Raw genomic sequence first — 19,250 nt, forward strand, 5'->3', positions numbered from 1 at the left:
AGCCAGCCCCATCAATTAAGTCTAGACAAATTATTACCTTAAAACACTGATGAATAGATTTAAATGCATTGCTAACAATTTGTACATTTCCAAGAAAATTCTTATGGTACGGTACTGTGAGCGTTGCATGCAGTGAAATTGTTGATACTTTATGGCCCCTTTGCTCAAGAAATGATTATCACAACATCATAAAACGGTCCTGAGTGCTGAACACTCCAAACACAGTAGTTTTAAAAGTCCCCTATAAGCAGTATGGTATTGTGAAAATGTGCTTTCAGTTTAAGGCAATGTGACTGTATTTTCTTTTCTTTTTTTACATTTTATACAGAATTGCATAACTGTTATCTGATTACACTTTTCATATGCTGTTTATAGGCTTATGTTTACAAGGTGGTGTTTTAAAGGCTTGTTGACTGACTGACTATGTTGACATGTGTCTATAGTGATTACCTTGTCAATGACAGCAGTTGAAATGTTTATTTTCTCCTAAATGTTCCACTTATCCTCGGTTAAATGTTTCATATGTCTCTGATGAAGAGCATTGGTGCTTATTTATTATGAATCTACACACTTGTAATGAATGGCAATTTATGGAAATAAAGATGGCAAATGACATTCTGTGACTCAGACACCAGTGAGCTTGTGTTCCTACTACAGCGTATGCTCAAACAAAGGACAACAAAAGGGAAAGAAAATGACACACGAATACGTGATTCAAATTGTATTTCTTTTATTTGCAGTACATGTTTTAAAGTTGGCATCGTCAGATCCCAGTGCATTTATTCTAGTAGTGCACGTTTGATTGGCTGCGGTTCAGGACACGCAGAACCAGGAATTCTTAACTACTTGCATGGCTGGCTTCACTAGCAAACATTACAAACCAGCACCATACATATATGAGTTTGTTTTAGCCATTACTTAATCTTTTTTTTTTCTTTATCATCATTATTTGGCCTTACCACATAACGATCAAAATCTATTGGCCATGCATGATGTGCTCCACTAGCTTCCCTCTGGCCACAGATTTTAAGGACTGGTAAGACTGATTACGTAACATCATGACTATATTAAGTCACAGAGAATCATCCTAATTCATAAAAAAAAGAAAAACATGGATTGACAGTACCAAACATTTCTCTACCTTCAGAAACATACAACTAACATGGCTAGATCCATCACTTACAACTAGCACAATTTGCAGAAGGTATTGCACATGAACTGTAAAAAAAGGAGAAAAAAACCCAAAACAAATAAAAGGAAATTTACATAAACAATTCTCTTTACTTCTAGGTGTAAAGTATACATAATGTACAAAACTAGAAGTCTCCTAACATTGACAATAGTACACTTTAAAATAAATAAATAATGGAATCTGTATTCACATGTCTTCGATAGCTAATCCTGTGGGCAACTAAGTAGCCAAGAACTTGTAGAAATTTAGCGTGAGGTAGTTCATCAAAGCCTACTTAAAATCATGATGATTACAATTTTTGAGAGATGCGATACAAAAGCAAAAAGCAACAGAAAACTCTAAAACTCCAATTGTATCCCTATGCCGGGCTAAGTAAATTAAGAGCACTTAAAAACAACAACACAAAAAGGTGTTTGTTTTGTCTGTTTAATAATCTTCTTGTGTTAGAACTCAGCTACTATAACAATGGATACGTTTCATTGGCTGCTCTTCTGCATACCTTTCCCTTCCCTCATCAGTCTCAATAACACGTTCTCAGAAGACGACATATTCATGCCATACATTCTGAAACAACCATCAGGATAGGCATTCTTCACAACCCCCACTACATCTACAATCTAACAGCCACAGTCAGCGCAAATAATTTGGTTCAATATTGATCAAGGAATATATAAAATTATTTTAAAAGGAAGTAATTCTGATAAATTCCTCCCGCCTAAAATGAGCACAATTTCATTATGCAAAGTAAAGCCGCAAACCATACACGCTTATCAGTCATTGTTATAGAAAAGTTTGGTTTTTTCACTTTGATGAAAGACCTTGATAAAACTGCCCTTTTGAAATTACTCAAAACGTAATGTGCTAAAATATTCCGAAGCATACATCATCCTTTCGACAGACTATGTAGTCTCCAACTTTAGGGTCATAACCAATGCAGTAGAAAAATATACAATACATTTGTGATAACGACCGCCTCGAATGTGATTGACTTTTCAGGAAACTAGTCGTTTTCAGAAACCGCAGAAACCGCTAACCTCAACATACCTTGAATACTCCTCTCCCTAGATACTCAGGAATTAATGCATGACAAACTACAGGCACTTTTTCCTTTAAATGCTAAATTAAAAAAAAACACTCTGGAAGGACACCATTATTGCATACAGTTAAGAATCATTTTGCAGTGATTCACTTGGTTTTGTGGTGGTTCTGTTGCTTTTTATGTACTAAGCTTAGGGTAAATAGATTTGGTGCACGCATGCATGCAAGTCCTGCAAATAAATCTTGGCCAATTTTCTTATCTGAGATCCAGCTTATCACTTTCTAATTATTAGCTTATTATTTCCCAATTTAATATTTACATACTGCAAGCTGGCAGAAAATGTACATTTATTACATTAATAATAACAACGTTATATCATAGTAGGAATCAGGTCTTTAAAAGCTGTTTGTTTCTGTGCTTGCAGCTGACAGTGTCCATCCTTCCAAGGACAACAAACAATCATCCACATCCACAAGCCTTCTCTACATCCCTGCTCAGACTCAATCAAAACTAATTCTTCCTACCTTCGCCCATCTCACAAATAATGTGATCTTACTTATCACTTGATCATGTCTCCCAAAGCTCCATAGCATACTGACACATTTCTTAGACATCCTACTGTTTAAACAACAAAACCCCACGATCAAAGCAAAATCCACCTGTAGAAAAGGATAATGTCACTCAGCAATGTAGATGAAGCGGTGCATTCAGCACTCACAAATAAAGACAATAGTATCAATAGCTCTTAGTTACCTTTCCAGGCCTAACTGCACCTTTGCGATCGCATAATACCCATGAAGTCTGAAGAAAGAAAATTAGGCAAAATGAAGACAAAAAAAAAATGACAAAATGAGAAGTCATATCAATAGGGATCATGGTTCAGGAAGCTAACAGCATTTTGAGATATCTTAAGACTAAACTAAACAAAATCTTAAAAAGAGCAAAAAATAAAGCTTTCATAAACTTGAATTTTTTTTACAAGGAAGTAGTGACTCACGAGAAAAAACAGTTCTTTTTATACAAATAAATCAAAATTATATCTAAAAATTTAATTGGATAAAATAGGCAAAGAAATACTATTATTCCGAAAGGGGAGTACTAAAGTCATACATGTATCAATTAAATTATGGTTAAAATGGCTCACCGCAAACTCAAATTGAAAAAAATATATTTACCATAAAATCTGTACAAACTCATTCTACATCGATATGGCCAGTTGAAATAGCAGTAGCTTAAAGTAAAACAAAAGAGAAAACAAAAACCTACAGTATGTCACGTAAAAGCTTTTACAGACCAAAAAATCTCACCATCTGTAAAAAAAACTGTCTAGCGTAGTGAAATCATAACATTCTTAGGTTAAAAGAAATAGATATGCCACAATAAATTACAGCCTGAACTGAAAAAATAAAATAAAAATAAAAACCTACTAAAAATACTTTATAGTAGTTCGAAAAAACAAACAAACAAACAACGAACTGGCCTAAATTCTACACCATTGAAGACAAGCGGAGGAACCAGGAACCGGGGGCAGGGCAGGGGCAGGGTGATAGTCATCTGCAGCAGCCCAGCGGGCCCGTAGAGGCTGTCTCCAGGCTGCTGTCTGTGTCGGACGCCAGGGTGGGGTCGGTGGACATGGAGGACACATCGTTGACGGACGAGGACGACGTAGAAGGGTGCTGGGAGCCGCTGCTCACTGCTGCACCTGTGCTATGAGAAACACGGAGTTCCCGTTCAGTCAGAAATGAACATAACACCAGACAGGTCCAGAAGCACACTTTCAACACAGAGGAACACAGTCTCAATTTGTCTTCAAAGGAGAATATTAACATGCAAATCACCATGCTGTCTCTCTAACGTGGTGCTGGAAATGAAAGCTGCTCATCTGCACAGTTTATTGTCAACAACAATAAACAATAACACCAACAACCAGTGCTTCAGAGGTAATGATGCATGCGTCAATGAGTAATTGTATGAACTCAATTTGTCCTTCCTAAATGTCCCTATTCACACCGGTCCCAACAGAAGGCGTGTCAGACGTGGGAGTACCGTTGTTTAGTTTGCTGATGGAGGAAACTCTTTAACACCAACCTAGAGAGGGTGGCTGTCCCCGGATCACCCCATTCTTCGTCCTCTCCTCCCAGTCCAGCACCTCCTTGTATATCAACTCTGTGATGGAACACAATACGTGGAAGAGAGTGAGAGACATACACCTAATAATCAGAATAATTAATGTACATGTTTTAATTGATTCTTTTTATGTTTGTAATTTTTTATGTACATGATTATGATTGTGTTATGTTTGTCAACAGGGCTCCTCCACAAGAGAGACCACAGTCTTAGTAGGACCCCCTGCCTTAATAAAGGTTTAATTAACCTAAGAACACATGACGGCCACAAAGTACAACCAGGACTTGATAGTTGAGAACAGGGGCCAATAAACAGCAGTCTATTACAGCCAGGGGTGAGAACATGGTGCCATTATCACATTCTCAGTTTGGAGAAGTGGTTAGACTGTCAGACTAGGTTTGGATTGGGAATGCAGGGGGAAAAGTGAACAACGCTTTTCACTCCATACCTTATACATATGAATGAATACTCATGAACACGGCACATCACATAAATGGGTTTAAAGAACTGTGGTTAGGACAAACAGAAAAAGGGAACAATATGCACACTGCTCTGAAAGAGTCGATTCAATGCCCCAAAGGCTGGGGGTTGGAAGTAGAAAAATATGAAATTTTTATGTGACATGCATAACGAAAGTGCTTGAAGTGCATATTTATAGGAAGGGACCGCCGGGCGTCTCTCTACAGTACCTTTCCACTCGTCCACCGTGTGCTCTCGCTCGTCCAGCTGCTTGTCTGTGATCAGGGGAGGGGGCTGCAACAGGACACATTTACATTTTCACATTCCTCTCAATTAGCAGACACTCTCATCAATTATGACGCGCGGCACGCGTGCTTCACGCACCACAATCATCCGAAGCGAATCCCTCTCCAAAATAGACACTAGGTCCTGTGGCAAAGCACCGTCACAGGACACGCAAATTCAAAAGGTTTTAACGCTTAGACAGAGCAAGCAACGAATGAGTGGGGAGAGATGGAGACTGACAATGGAGAGATGTCCTCCCCCTTTCACTTGGGTGAATCACATTGTTTGATACATTTCATCTCAAGGCCAATTTGTCAGTTGAGAGGAATTCTTGCATGCGAGTGCGGTTCTGCATCTCCTCCCACGCGTCGCAAGCTCCGAGTTTGTCGGTGCAACCTCCGTGTTATTCTGTCAGTCAATTCATTTCAACTTGGGAGCACCTGCTGTCGCCAGTGGGCTGAGGCACAGTGATGTTCATCATCAGGAACACGGCACACTAACAAGCTTTTCCTCAATCTGAGTGAGGCTGTGTTGTGACACGTTTTCCCCCTCAGTGTGACTCACGACTCAATAATGTTGCAGCCAGACACACAAGCACGCACACATGAATACAGCACAAGCTGCAGCACACACACATACACACACACACACACACACACACAAAAGCACACGTGCGCACACACACGTATTCACACCCACACGTGCATTCACACCCACACCACTGGAGAGCAGATAATTAACACAAGAGGCACCCCCCCCCCACACACACACACACACACCCACACAAAGGGGGACAAAGTACTTACTGCCTCCACTTCAGTTGGATCATACCACACGTTGATGTAGGGGTGCTGAAGTGCCTCATCCACAGAGATCCGTTTGGATGCATCTATTACCAGCATTTTTGATAATAGGTCTCTGGCTTGACTTGCTGCAAGGCAATTGAGACGAATACAGAAATTAATGGTGTGGGCAAATGCCCCCCCCTCCTCCCTCCCTCCCTCCCTCCTCCCGCTTCTCCCTGCTGACATTCACTGTACTGATAAATTAGTTTAGTGGGCCAGAAGGGAGTCCTTAGTCAAACATGATCAGAATCAAAAGCGATGTAAAGCTCAAAGCACCAAATATGTGAGTACATTAATCATGTTTAACAAGACTGTTTTCAATGGTATTGTCAATTATCTGGCACCTAATGAAGTTAGGGTATTTTAGCTTATGTTCTACAAGCAAAGATGTGTGTGTGTGTGTTTGGTTACAGCCATCTAATTTGAAGCTAACAAACACATACTTTATCATTTACCTTGGACAATCAGTCATATATATATATATATATATATATATATACACACACACACTCACTGAGCACTTTTTTAGGAACACCTGTACACCTTCTCATGGTGGAGGTGGTGTAAAGTTGTGGGGAATGTTTTCTTGGCACACTTTGGGTCCGTTAATACCCAATCAGTCATCGCTTGAATTGAGTATTGTTGCTGACCATATGCATCCCTTCATGGCCACAATTTACCCAACTTCTAATGGCTACTTCCAGCAGGATAATGCACCATGTCACAAAGCAAAAGTCGTCTCAAACTGGTTTCATGAACATGACAATGAGTTCAGTGTTCTTCAGTGGCCTTCCCAGTCACTGGATCTGATTCCAATAGAACAGCTTTGGGATGTGGTAGAACGGGAAATTCACAGCTTGTAAGTGCACCTGAAAAATCTGCAGGATTTGCATGATGCAATCATGTCATCATGGACCAGAATCTCAAAGGAATGTTTCCAACATCTTGTGGAATCCATGCCACGAAGAATTGAGGCTGTTTTGAGAGCAAAGGGAGGCCCTACCCAGTATTATTATAAAGTGCTCGGTGAGTGTGTGTGTGTGTGTATATATACACATATACACACACACACACATATATTTTCAACACATAATACAACCTAGAACGATATACAGGACAGGTGTTTTCATGCTTGGGGTAGGAAGAGAGTTATTACCCTTCAGTTTGTTGTGCTCTGAGTCGGCGGGGAACAGGACGTCTGGGAAAAGTTTCTCGAAGGTGTATCCAGCGTAGCGAGGCCTGTTCTCCACGTAGGTCCTCACAGACTGGTTCAGCTTCATCAGGAACTCCTGGGACGGAGTCCCCAGCTGCTCTATAACCTTGTTCCACTGATCAATATCTTTAGTTCCAAAATGTAAGAAAAGTGCTGCACAGGAGCTTTAACAAGGGAACGACAACACTTGGGCTTGTAAGTCAGGGTAAAGATGATTCCCATTGGCTGAGGTGGATCATGAACACATTGAAGAGGCACATTTCAGTCACGGTTGATGGTTTAGATCAACCGTGTTTGAGGAATCAAGGGAAAGCTGTTTAATCATCTCTTCCCCTCTGGGATGGAAATACAAAACAGAGCCACAATCCTTTTTGTGAGGCTGTGGACTGAGGTGAAGCGATTACAACAATTTTCCCGCGAATTGAAATGGCCGACAGGGTTCACCTCAAACCCATTCAAATACCAACCCAGTGGAAATGAAACTGAATGGGGAGAGGTAGGGTCTCACCACCATGAGACAGACACCTTTTTACACACACAAATACAAACACACACACACATACACATACACATACACATACACATAATTTATACACACAATGGAGGGACGATGAGGTCCAGGTAAGGATACGATCTGTGCCAGGGAACAACACACTACCTCGGACCATTTCTGCCATGATGCAGCCAATAGACCAGACATCAACTGAAAAAATGAAATGACAACCAAATTAGCATGCAAACAACTCAAATCAAAACAAAAAAACAACAACAGGGGAACAAAAAGACGATGCAGACGAAGGTGACGTGTGTGTGTGAAAATGACCGCATGCACTCTCATGTCAATCTGCTGTCAGTGTCTGACTAGGCCCTTGCATCATGGGAAAGGTGCTTTTTTGGCATTGTCGCAATCTAGCATCGTACCAAACTAGCTAGCCCCAGGTGGGAAAGGGTCAGCACATCATTAGTTTTAGACTAGCAAGACACTGACATCCAAGGCCTGCAGAAACTGTATTATGACAGCAGAAATGCATCACACCCTCAACATTCTCATCGGAGGTCATTGAGATACAATAACTGTATCTTAGAGCTGAGTCACATGTATGCTGCCATGGTGAGTAGGCTTTAATACACAGCATACAGTGCAGACAGGCAAATTCAACCATATTAGGCCTCCGTGTAGGAATCTAAATTAAGGTCAATTGCATGACATGGTAAAACTGGTTTAATTACACATTTTGTACTCGGACAAAGGTCAATTTATTGTGTTTCGTCCCAGATGGCTGTTTATCTATGAGGATGGAGGTAAAACTGTATGAGATAAGAGGGTATCTTTTGCAGTTCACTTCTTGGTAATGAAAGAGCAAACCATTTTAAATTCTATTTCAGGTGCTTATGTGTGAGTCACAGGTGCTTTGAGCAGCAGTGCTTGTGTGTTAGGGAGGAGGTGTGGTGAGGGGGTGGGGGGGTGGGGGGGAGTGAGGAGGCATAGCAGAGAAATAGAATTTGGACAGTAGCTCTTTGACATGATCTCTGCAATCCATTCTTATGAACAAGGCTTTAAAAAGAAGAACTTTTTGGAGACAAAGAGTTTTTGGAGACAAAATGCAGAACTGCTGCAAGCAGCACAAGGATACAATCCCTCCCTGGGAAAAGGATTTTGTGGCGCACCATTTCTGCCATAATGCAGCCCACGGCCCATATATCCACTACATATGTGTAGCGTAGAAGGAAAGGGACAGAATAAGCAAAGCAACAAGTCAGCAGGAGAGATTGGGGGCCCCAATTTGATTCAGCAAAGAGTGCTGAGCAGAGCAAAAAATACCTTACAACTCAGAATACTCTACAGCATGATTTTTATTGTAGCTTGATTTTAACTATGGTTTTGAGAGAACTGTAATTCCTCAATCAGTTTTTGTAAACAGTCTAAAAATGCATTGCATATCAAGGAAACGCTAGACGCAGTATTCAAAACTCCCATTGGATCATTTCTCATTGAGTCCATTAGAAATATTAAGGTAAAGATGGCCGACTTCGCCCCAATTTTACCAATTTTTGCCCATGCAAATTGGGGCCCAGGGTGTTTGGGTCAAGAAGACTGCAGGGGATGGCTATTATCTGTTCAGTTGAATTGAAGTTGAAGACAAATATAATGGGCCTCTTTTCAATACCAGGGCTCGAATTTCCTTTCATGACAAAACCAAGTCCAATGATTTGAAGATATCAAGCCCCATCACATCTGCACATAAAAGCACTCTTGCGGAAGTGACGAAGGCAGGTGCATACAGTGAGGCAGCTAGAGCATGCATAAGTGATTATATTCACATTGATATTTTATCAGATCAACTTTCTCCGGAGAGCCTATTAATAAGAGAACACATGCGCTACAGCTGCAGTGCGGTGGTACCTAAACAGTAAGTATCCCACAATGCATAGCCAGGCGTGCCACCTTCCTTTCTGTGTGTGTTTGTGTGACAAGGGGGAGGTGTGTGTATAGGTGCTCTCAGGTTTCTGTGGGAGGGGCATGCGGCAGGCAGCGTTCTGCAGCACAGCTCTGATTGGTCAAGTGACTTACCGTTGGCCTGGTAACCCATCCCCAGGATGACCTCCGGGGCGCGGTAGTAGCGGGTCACGACGTAGGGCGTCATCAGGAGACCCGTGGCTGCTGTCCTGGCCAATCCGAAGTCCAGGATCTTCAGTGTGCAGTCGGACTTCACCACGATGTTGCTGGGTTTCAGGTCCTGCAGGAGACAAAAGTTACTCACACAACCCTTCATTTTTCCAGGTTAGGCTCATTAAAATTCCTTTTTCAAAGTATGTGGTTCAGTAGGTGTACGGAGGTCTAAATCAAGAGGAGAAGGGAAGTGACTGTGTCAGAGAACTAACTTGGCAACATCTGACTCATGTTTGGTCACCTTATGAGAACCCTGTGGGAGTTTGCATCAGGACTGAGGCTATCTAGCCCTCTGAATGCTAGGGCACATTAGTGCTGCTTGGCGGGGAACGTGTGTGTGTAGTGTGTGTGTGTGTGTGTGTGTGTGTGTGTGTGTGTAGGTCTGTAGATGTGTAGGGGTGTGTGTGTGTGTGTGTGTGTGCTCTGCTAACCCACCCTATGGATGATGCCAGCAGCATGGAGGTGCTTGATTCCACACAGCGTCTGGTAGAGCAGATAGGACAGGCGCTCATGGTCCAGCTCCATCTGAATCACCTGGCACAGGTTGGCATCCATCAACTCCATCACCAGGTAACTGGGGATGGGTACAGAGGAGGGGGATGAGATCACACAGACAGAGATGTGCTGTACATGTGTGTACATACAGCACAAACACACACACACACACACACACACACAGGAGTAGGCTCCTTCAGCATGAAACAGTCTGTTTACCCTGCAGCCCTCAGGCAATGATTTGTTAATTTCTCTTTTGAGATCCAATCAGGCAGAGAGCAGGGAGCGAGCGAACGGGCGAGCGAGCACACACGCGCACGCACGCGCACACACACGCACACTCCGCTAGGAGAATTAATCACACTTCCTCCGATGCACAGCAATGTACTAACCCATCACTTATCCTCACACAGCCTGCACTCCACTACCCAAACGGCAATAAAGCATGTCTTACACGATGGACGATCTAATATACTTCTGAAAAACACATTTTTATATCCATTTATAAATACAGAGTTTCACTTGTACAAGATACCAGAGCACAGGGAGCAAGATGGTCGTTCGTCATTATTGATTTGAGAACCAAGAAGAGCAATAACATACTTACACATCTTGAAATTCCTCCTGCGTCTTCTGTGGCGTAAATACATTTAATAGACCAATAATCTGTGGAGTAAAAATGCATTAGTGTGTTGTTGTAATGCAAGCAGAAACGTGCCGTACAGTGGCGTTTAATGGCGATTATAGGGTGTAAGACTCTTCAGTGAATGTATAGCCACTTTATCAAAATAGGCCATCAACAAATAATATTACAATATGAACCATCCATGCAAGTGTAGGGCCATTGCGATATTGTTGCATGACCTGTGCATCAAGTTCGGAGTTTCCATACATTTTATATTGGGGAATTGGAGAATACTCTCCTTGTTCCTTCCTCTTTCTCTTAGAAACACACACACACACACACACACACACACACACTTCTGAGAGAGGTAAATGGCTTACGTTCTTATGGTTGACACATTTCATAAGCACCAGTTCTCTGTAAGCTCTTTTGGCATGGGTCTGGTTCTGGAAAGGCCGGCTGAGTTTCTTGATTGCAACATTTCGTTCAAGGTTGTGGTCATATGCTGAGCTGCAAATGGAAAAACAACAAAATGTACCTCCACTCTACACACAGCCACGTCATGATAGTTTGAAATCAATATCGACGTCAATCAGGGCCCAAACTACGAAGGTAATGTCCCTTCGCAGAACAAAGTATAGGGCATGTGATAACTCTTCATATTGACTTCCAGGACCAACTGCTCCCAACTATTCAATATTTCTTGTTTGATAAATGAGTAGGTTTCTATGTCAGATCAGGGGAGGCTGGTGGAGGTAGAAAACAGAGGATGAGCTCATTGTAATGCATGGAATGGGATAAGGAAAGGTATCAAACACGTGTGTTTGATACCATTTCTCATTCCGTTCCATGTGTTTGATACCATTCCTCATTCTGTTCCATGCATTACAATGAGCCTGTCCTCTGATGTCTGCCTCCACTGTGTCAGATGGTGTTCTTTTCCAGTGGAACAGGCAGTTGCAGTGATGACATCGGGTATATAGAGCATGGGATTATAAATGAAGCTTTACTTTTTCTTAGTCACAGCTCAGTCCACTTACCAGACAATTCCCTGTGCTCCGGATCCTATGGGTCTCAAGTTCTGATAGCGCTTCAAAACTGTGAAAGTTGAATCCCCAACGTCTAAACTGTAATACTCCTTTTCACGCTTATTCCGGTTCATGATGAAATCTTGACAAATGTTGTATTTTGGGCATCCAAATGGAACTTCCCTCTCAAGACCTGCGTCAGAGAGAGAGAAATATCAGCATAACATTCAAAACAATAGATGTCCGTCCATGGGAATTTGATTGACGTACATTACTGTGGTTTAATATTCATGAGGTGAAATGGTTCCATGTGATGGCCCTCACATCCTGCTTGAACAGCGATGACATCTGGATCACTTATACTGTACCCGTATGCGTCATCTAAAAAGGTTTACTTTTAAACTATAGGCCTAATGTTCCATAGTTTTGAGCTAAAGGGCTTAAGTGGTATTTTTCTAACTGTAAGCAAATTCATAAAAATAAAACCCCTCGTCAAACTGCATACGAATTAGTCAATCCCTATAGCATGGATTTAGCTTTCTGTGACCACGTTTCTGTGCGCTCAAATCCAAAACCAGAGCACTGGAAAGGAAAATATCACTGAGGAAACTGCTTGGTGCTCTCCTCATTTTTGATCTAAATAAGGAAAAATGTTTCAGCCACATTGCTCTTTGTCCGAGCTTAAACTACGGTCCAGCAAATCCATGCAAAAACATCAATGTCATCTCCAAAACATTAATTATTTTAGCCTCTGATTCAAGAGTAGGGCTTATGGGTACTTAGCGTCTAAAACAACACCAAATTAGAAACACAAACTCAAAGACACTTCAGTTCAGATGCTTCTGCAGAGGAGACCTGGGGAAGACATGACCGAGTTTATTCATAGCAAAGTTTATCACTAGCCTATAGAGAAATACCAAAGCCACAGCAATGAAAAGACTTGTCGTACAATGCACATTCACGAGCCTGCAGAAATGTATATTTAAAACTCGCTGCTCAGACAAATGGAAGGAACGAGCGAGGCAGAGAGAGAGATAAAGAGAAAGAGAAAGAGAGAGAAAAAGAGAGAGAGGCTGAACACTAGATCTGGATTTGGAGTTAGAACACAAATCATTACTCAAATTTAGAACATTGTGCTGAGGACGTTTTCGCTGGCTGATGGCTGCACAGTCGACAGACCATGACTTGACCTCCATACGCCTACTACCCCCCTCCTCCTCTCATCTCCTCATGTAGGGATGATCAGCAGGGCTTTTTCATCCCTGGTGAAAGGCATGTCAACGGCCTGAAGCTCAGCTATGAGATGGAGAGACTAGAAAAGGTCTGGAGGAGCCGGAACAAAATGATTTACTGATTCAAAGAGGACGAGAATGCTCCGTTAAGATGGGCACTCCCACTGGATCAGACTGGCCATACGTGATGCATAAATGGATGACCAAGGCCATCAGACCAATTAATAATAATGATCAATTTTGTATAGCACTTTCTACAAAGAAGATTTTCTCAAAGAGCTTTACAACAAGAACAATACAAACTAAATAAACAATAAATACAATATGAACTAACACCGAACCATAGACCCCCAAAAAGCAAGCCAAGGAAAAACTCCCCAGAGGGGAGAAAACATAGGACAATGTGTGCCATTCTTTCAAAATAATATAAATAATATAAATAAAACCACTGTTTTACATTCTCTCCGGAAAGCAAATATACTGTAAGCAGTCAATCTAAAACTGGTTACATTTGTGACTGACTGTCAATGTCACAGACATGGCATATTTCTCACTACTTAAATACCCATAGACAGGAGGAAATTAAATAATTGGGTTGTTTATTTACGCTGCAGCATCTTGATACATCTTCCCAGGGCACATCACAAACCAATGACAGGCATGATAGACTAGGTGTCGGTGAGGTATTATGCACGGGGCTCATGCCAAGGGGTAACCAAAATATTGATGTCAACATCAGTTATATGTCAAAGGCTATCATTCAATCAACCCTGCCATCTAAATGTTTCAGCAGTGTCATTATTGACACACAACTGCCATGCTCCTTATTCTGTAAACTGGAAGTAATTGGTGAATGGACTTTATCTGACCACATAAGGGAAACAGCAACTATGTATACTGCAGTGTGGGTCTGAATAAATTGAGCCTACACAACATTGCCACCACCACCACAATATCCTACGACAGGATTAGGCCTTTGCATCAAGATGCATCCCAGGTGTCTCTCGTCAAAAACATTGTGGAGAAGCAGTTTGTGTGAGAAGCAAGCAGGGATATATTTAATTCCCAATTAAACACACAACTGAAGAAACCCAGAGCATGAAAATGGGGCCGAGGGATTTGCAGTTTGACAGTGTGTCAGGCTGTCAAACCCAATCTCACATAAGCAGCGCCATCCATATCACGCCACACTGCCCAGCTTGGCTTCACAGTTATTAACCTAAATGAATAGGACTTTCTCACATGATCTCTGTGGCTTAATTATTACTAGGCTACCATTCAAATCAATGCTGAGCCCTGATTACCCAAAATGCAGCAAGAAGCAGAATCAGCATTCCGATCTTGAAGCATTTTGCCAAATGCCCCTGTACCTTGTTGTGGGTGTTACTATTGACACACTTGCGATGGGCAATCAAGGTGTTGGGGTGCCCCTCAGTCAATATAACCCAATCAATTAACAGTCTTGGATGAATTGATGGATGGATGGATGGATGGATGGATGGATGGTTGGCATAGTCACAGGATACTCTGTAACCAACGTAAATCATATCCTAATTTGCAATATTTTAATGGTGTTTATTCATAGCCTTTTATAAGGTATTTCTATGTGATCTGTCCGACAAAAGCGCATCTTCCTTTGGCTGAATCTCCATGCTGCAATTTGGATATCATTTATTTTGCACGTCCATCAAATCATAACATTGCATTTCTACCATGCCTACAGCAACCTATACGTGGTGGTCGAGTGAATACTTCACAACTCGACTTCACAAGCAGAGATACACAACTTTAACACTCAACTGGAAACCCAATCAGACCGATTTACACGTCTGTATAATCAGTTCACACATGATGATCGGTTGCCACAAGCGCAAATGTGAGATGTACAGTATAATGTAACGAGGCCATGTATGTTGCCAGTGGTCAGCTACGGAGCTTGGCTCGAATTTTAAGGTTACAATGTAGCACATTTGTAGCCTCTAAGAGTGCGTCTCAAATCGGGCAATCAGGAATATAGGTACAAAGACCTGCAATACGCAGGTAGCGCATTTAGCAGTAAAGGCCGAACCTCAACATTATGGTCCATCTAGCTGATGGCAGCTATTTACAGTATTTTCTATGTTCTGTGCGACCAAACAGTGGCTAATACCCTCCCCCACTGCTAACAATAACATGTCTTAAAGACCCATATCGAACTCACCCCTCTCCAATGGAACGCGTGCGTAATTCCAAATCTGTCAAACCGCGGCCGCTGATCTTGCCTTGAAATGTACAGCAGAATGTTTGACTACCTATATTATTTTCTCCTTAGTAAAGACAACCTCTGAATCCACTGCGTTTCCTTCCACTGGCAGGCCTGGATCTGCAAAATACATGTGTACTACGTAACCTAATCTCTGTGCTTCCGTGACACAGGCAGTTTCTGCCATTTCATACCGATGTCGTCGAAACCTTGCGATGTTTCCCGGTTGCCGATGAGATGTGAGTGTCATTCAAGATCCCCACGTATACCAGTGTTGCATGCGCCCTTAGCAAAATTGTGCAACACTATAATGAAACTCGCTGCCTTTGAAGGAGAATATTGTTGAGCAATCAAAAGGCTATTTATGACAAAGCGATGATTTTGCAGCTTTTTTTTTTTGCAGAACAGCCAATCTGCTAAACTCATCTAAATGACAATTAATCATGCCGAGAGAGAGAGATGTGTGTGTGTGTGTGTGTGTGTGTGTGTGTGTGTGTGTGTGTGTGTGTGTGTGTGTGTGTGTGTGTGTGTGTGTGTATGTATGTATGTATTTGTAACATTTACTTAGTCAATGAGAGTAAATGGGAAATTTAAAATTCTTGATTTTCAGATTTTAACAATTCAGATATTTGTCTTTGCATATCAACTTACATCAGAGAATATCCCCTCAATAGGAAAACAACATTTGTCATTACATTGTAGCAAACAGACACAAGTGAATGGTTGGGGCGTTTTCATCTCCCATTGATAGACCATGCCTAATAGCTCTCTGGCTGGATTGGGAGTTTGGATAGAGATAGATGTAAGCATTTACAGGCAGGTCTAGTATGCTTCCATCCATGTCCTTTATGATTACCAGTTTTATAGGAGATTTCCAACTTCTAAAGCAAATTATGAAACTCCTCAAACCTTCACTAAATCAAACTAGACACCATCCTCTATTGTAAAAAGTCAAGGAGACTTTTTGTTTGTTTGCTTGTCTATCAAGAACAGAATAAGCAACAGCCATGCCTTTAAACTCACACTGTCTCCTCATTAGGCTGGTTATGCTCTGATAATAAGGGAAGCCCACATCAAAACGTTGGAGTTTAGCAGCCAGGTTTAAGTCAGGTTTCATCTCCTATTGAGAGACTGCATAATAGCTGTCTGGATTGAGAGTTTGACACACACACACACACAGGCAAAGGGAGGGGGGGGGGGGTGTCGTGTGCCACCATTACTTAAAATACGTGTGTCATCAATACTTGAAACCACAGATTAGCTAATACTTCTCAGTCAGTATGGCCACAGGGATTGGTTGCTCACTGACTTGTGGCTTGTCAAACCGCTCTGCTAATCCAATTGAGTTCTTATGGCTGTGCTCTAAAAATAGGGCTAAAAACACAGGAACCACACGTCACTAGGTGTGAGCACGGAACGAATTATACTATGGAGTAAATTGTCTCTTTCCGCTATGTCTAGTAAATGACAATGGTGGTTTTAAAGTTGTTTTATATTTAAAAAAAAAGAAGTAGCACTTGGAGAAGTGGTGCCACAGGTGAGACACTAGGAGATGCTTGAGAGGATTAAGTGGGAGCTGTGGATATCCTGAAGAAACGAACACAGGGAGTTCTTCAGATCTCGAATGAAATAAGGTAACGTTTGTCTTTCATTTGATAGAATTGTGCAAAACTACTTAGATCTACAGTTTGCCATTCTAGGATATGAAAAGATACGGTGCATTCCAGTGTTTTCCAGTGAGTTTCCGACTTGCACTTGAACGGAGCATTAGCCTACTCTAAATGACCCCACATTAATGAAAGGCTTGTGGGGGGGATGGAGGGGATACTGGGAGGAAAAACGCTGGAGTAACCTGCTGTGTGCACTCATCTATTCCTGTTTGTCGAGAAGAACGGCTGTTTTGAAGAAGTTAGGTGTTTTCTCTGAGAACGATTGGGTATCCTCATCCTGTACCAGGGCGAGGTGCAAAAAGTGGGTACCACTTGGTACCACCCCCCTCACACCCATCCAAATCCCCCTCTTTTCATATTCTTTGTACAGTATGTCACTGTTGTCCATTAGTATATCATCCAGAGATACTGCCATTTGATTATTGCTTGTTGTTTTATGGGCATATTGCTGCAGGCTTAAATCAGACTTTCTGTATCTTGACCAGCTAAAACATACATTGAAATACATGTACATTCTCCCTTTAAAACACATACAATCATTAAAATGGGGTTCGGCCAATAAGTGGGTGGGGCCAACACAGGTACAGTGGTAGTAATTGCTGAAGGTAAGGTTGATTGTAACATCCATGGAATACATGAATTGTAAAAACAAATCTGGGCCCAACATCATCTGGCAACTCAACACTTAATGACAATAGTTAGGATCATTGATGGGAGTGCATTGTCTTTGTGCCATCTTTCTACTGGTTTCAATTCCTTTAATGTTTTATTTATTTTTGTATTCATCCTTTATTTATACAGGGAGATCTTACTGAGACCTGAGTCTCTTTTATGGAAGAGCAGCGTAGGAACAAGGTACATGGCAACAGGGGATAAGATAAAAGAAACATCCAGACAGACAAAATCACACAACATTGAAACAAAATGAAAGTAGAGGGGGAAAAATGGAAATCTACAAAATAATTAATGGAAAAAAATAAAGCAATAATAACAATATGAACCATTAAGACATAACATAACAGATTTAAAAAGTGGATAACAGACAAAAGCAATAGATTTGATTGATATGCCTATTGATATGACTATTGGTTTGGGCTGTCTGACGCCCTCACAGTCAAATTGTCATTATTGTTGAGAACATCTCTCAGAATAGACTTGTTTATTTGACAAAAGAAGCAATTATGTCATTTATTTCTCCATTTTAGGCAAAATGTGAAAGCAATTTCACTTTGACCAAGATAGCAAACCTTCTGACAATCTCTTTGTTTGGCAAGCCTGAAATGCTGTTTGTGATTGGCAAGAGAATAGAAACTGCTGTCATCCTGAACAGAGGGATTTTGATGTGGCGGCTTGGTGGCAATTAGATTCAATCTTAAACCCTGTGTCCCTGCCTCACGGCCAGCTTATGTTACCATCGCAGATCAAACCATAATGCTATTGACTGCTCCTGTGTAAATTCTAGGTATCACACTTACAATCCCATTCTCACTATAAGTGAAAGGTGCCATGGTGGATGTTAATACAATGCTGTTACTAAAGTAATTACAGGCTTATTACAAAGGCATACAACCATATACTCACAACTTTAATAGGTAGTCAGTTAACTGTAGATAGTCACACATTTGTTTTGGTTCACTGTACCTGTACCTGCAATAATGAAACCAATAATCACAAAAATCATAAAAATCATAAAAATACATTTCAGTTGAGGGAAGGCGGAACCCAGAGGCGGAAACCTACTGTACACAATTGATTAAAATCATTGACCTGCATCTCTCATAGAAGTAGGCTATATCATTTAATTCAGCTGATGTTTATGGGAACCAGACCAGATTAGTTTAAAGTATGACCCATAATCGTCATCATTTTGTGCATTCAATTATCGGTGTATATTATCCTGTGACCACTAATGATATAAAGAAACAAAAACAATATAGCTGGTGTCGTGTCTTTCTGTGACCTTCTACACAGGAGATGCATTGTTCCATTTGATATGTTGTAGAAGCTCATCCTGGTGCTCTGAGAGTCCCTTCTCATGGCCGTGCTTCACTGTCACCTTGATGAGGAAAGGAGGAAAATGAAAGGCGCAGGGCAGCCAGCCACTTTAGAACAAATCCACAAGGCTCT

At 41.3% G+C, this 19,250-nt stretch overlaps 1 protein-coding gene across 2 annotated transcripts; it reads right to left on the reverse strand.

Annotated features, from left to right (window-relative positions):
* Positions 1 to 713: 713 nt before the first annotated feature.
* On the reverse strand, positions 714 to 15,547 carry mapk8b (mitogen-activated protein kinase 8b). 2 transcript variants are annotated; one of them, XM_083687975.1, is made up of 12 exons: positions 15,412 to 15,547; positions 11,992 to 12,172; positions 11,332 to 11,461; positions 10,934 to 10,992; positions 10,267 to 10,405; positions 9,733 to 9,898; positions 7,792 to 7,863; positions 7,104 to 7,286; positions 5,909 to 6,033; positions 5,048 to 5,111; positions 4,320 to 4,397; positions 714 to 3,933 (listed from the first exon to the last, which is right to left on the reverse strand). In XM_083687975.1, exons 2-12 carry the CDS (start codon positions 12,111 to 12,113, stop codon positions 3,782 to 3,784), a joined length of 1,290 nt encoding a protein of 429 aa, XP_083544101.1. In that variant the 5' UTR covers positions 12,114 to 12,172; positions 15,412 to 15,547; the 3' UTR covers positions 714 to 3,781. The 2 variants fall into 2 exon arrangements, with proteins under 2 accessions (XP_083544101.1, XP_083544102.1); XM_083687976.1 differs by having other exon boundaries at positions 3,803 to 3,938.
* Between the last annotated feature and the right edge of the window lie 3,703 nt (positions 15,548 to 19,250).

Source organism: Argentina silus (assembly GCF_951799395.1).
Source record: "Argentina silus genome assembly, chromosome: 16".
In the NCBI taxonomy this organism is placed as follows: Eukaryota; Metazoa; Chordata; class Actinopteri; order Argentiniformes; family Argentinidae; genus Argentina; species Argentina silus.

Excerpts from the sequence above, each read along its gene's own strand:
- mapk8b (XM_083687975.1), bottom strand. The coding sequence starts at position 12,113 with ATGAACCGGAATAAGCGTGAAAAGGAGTATTACAGTTTAGACGTTGGG. Across the intron at positions 10,993-11,331 it reads AATGTGTCAACCATAAGAAC|ATTATTGGTCTATTAAATGT; the intron begins GTAAGCCATTTA and ends TTTACTCCACAG. Across the intron at positions 5,112-5,908 it reads ATCCAACTGAAGTGGAGGCA|CCCCCTCCCCTGATCACAGA; the intron begins GTAAGTACTTTG and ends GTCCTGTTGCAG.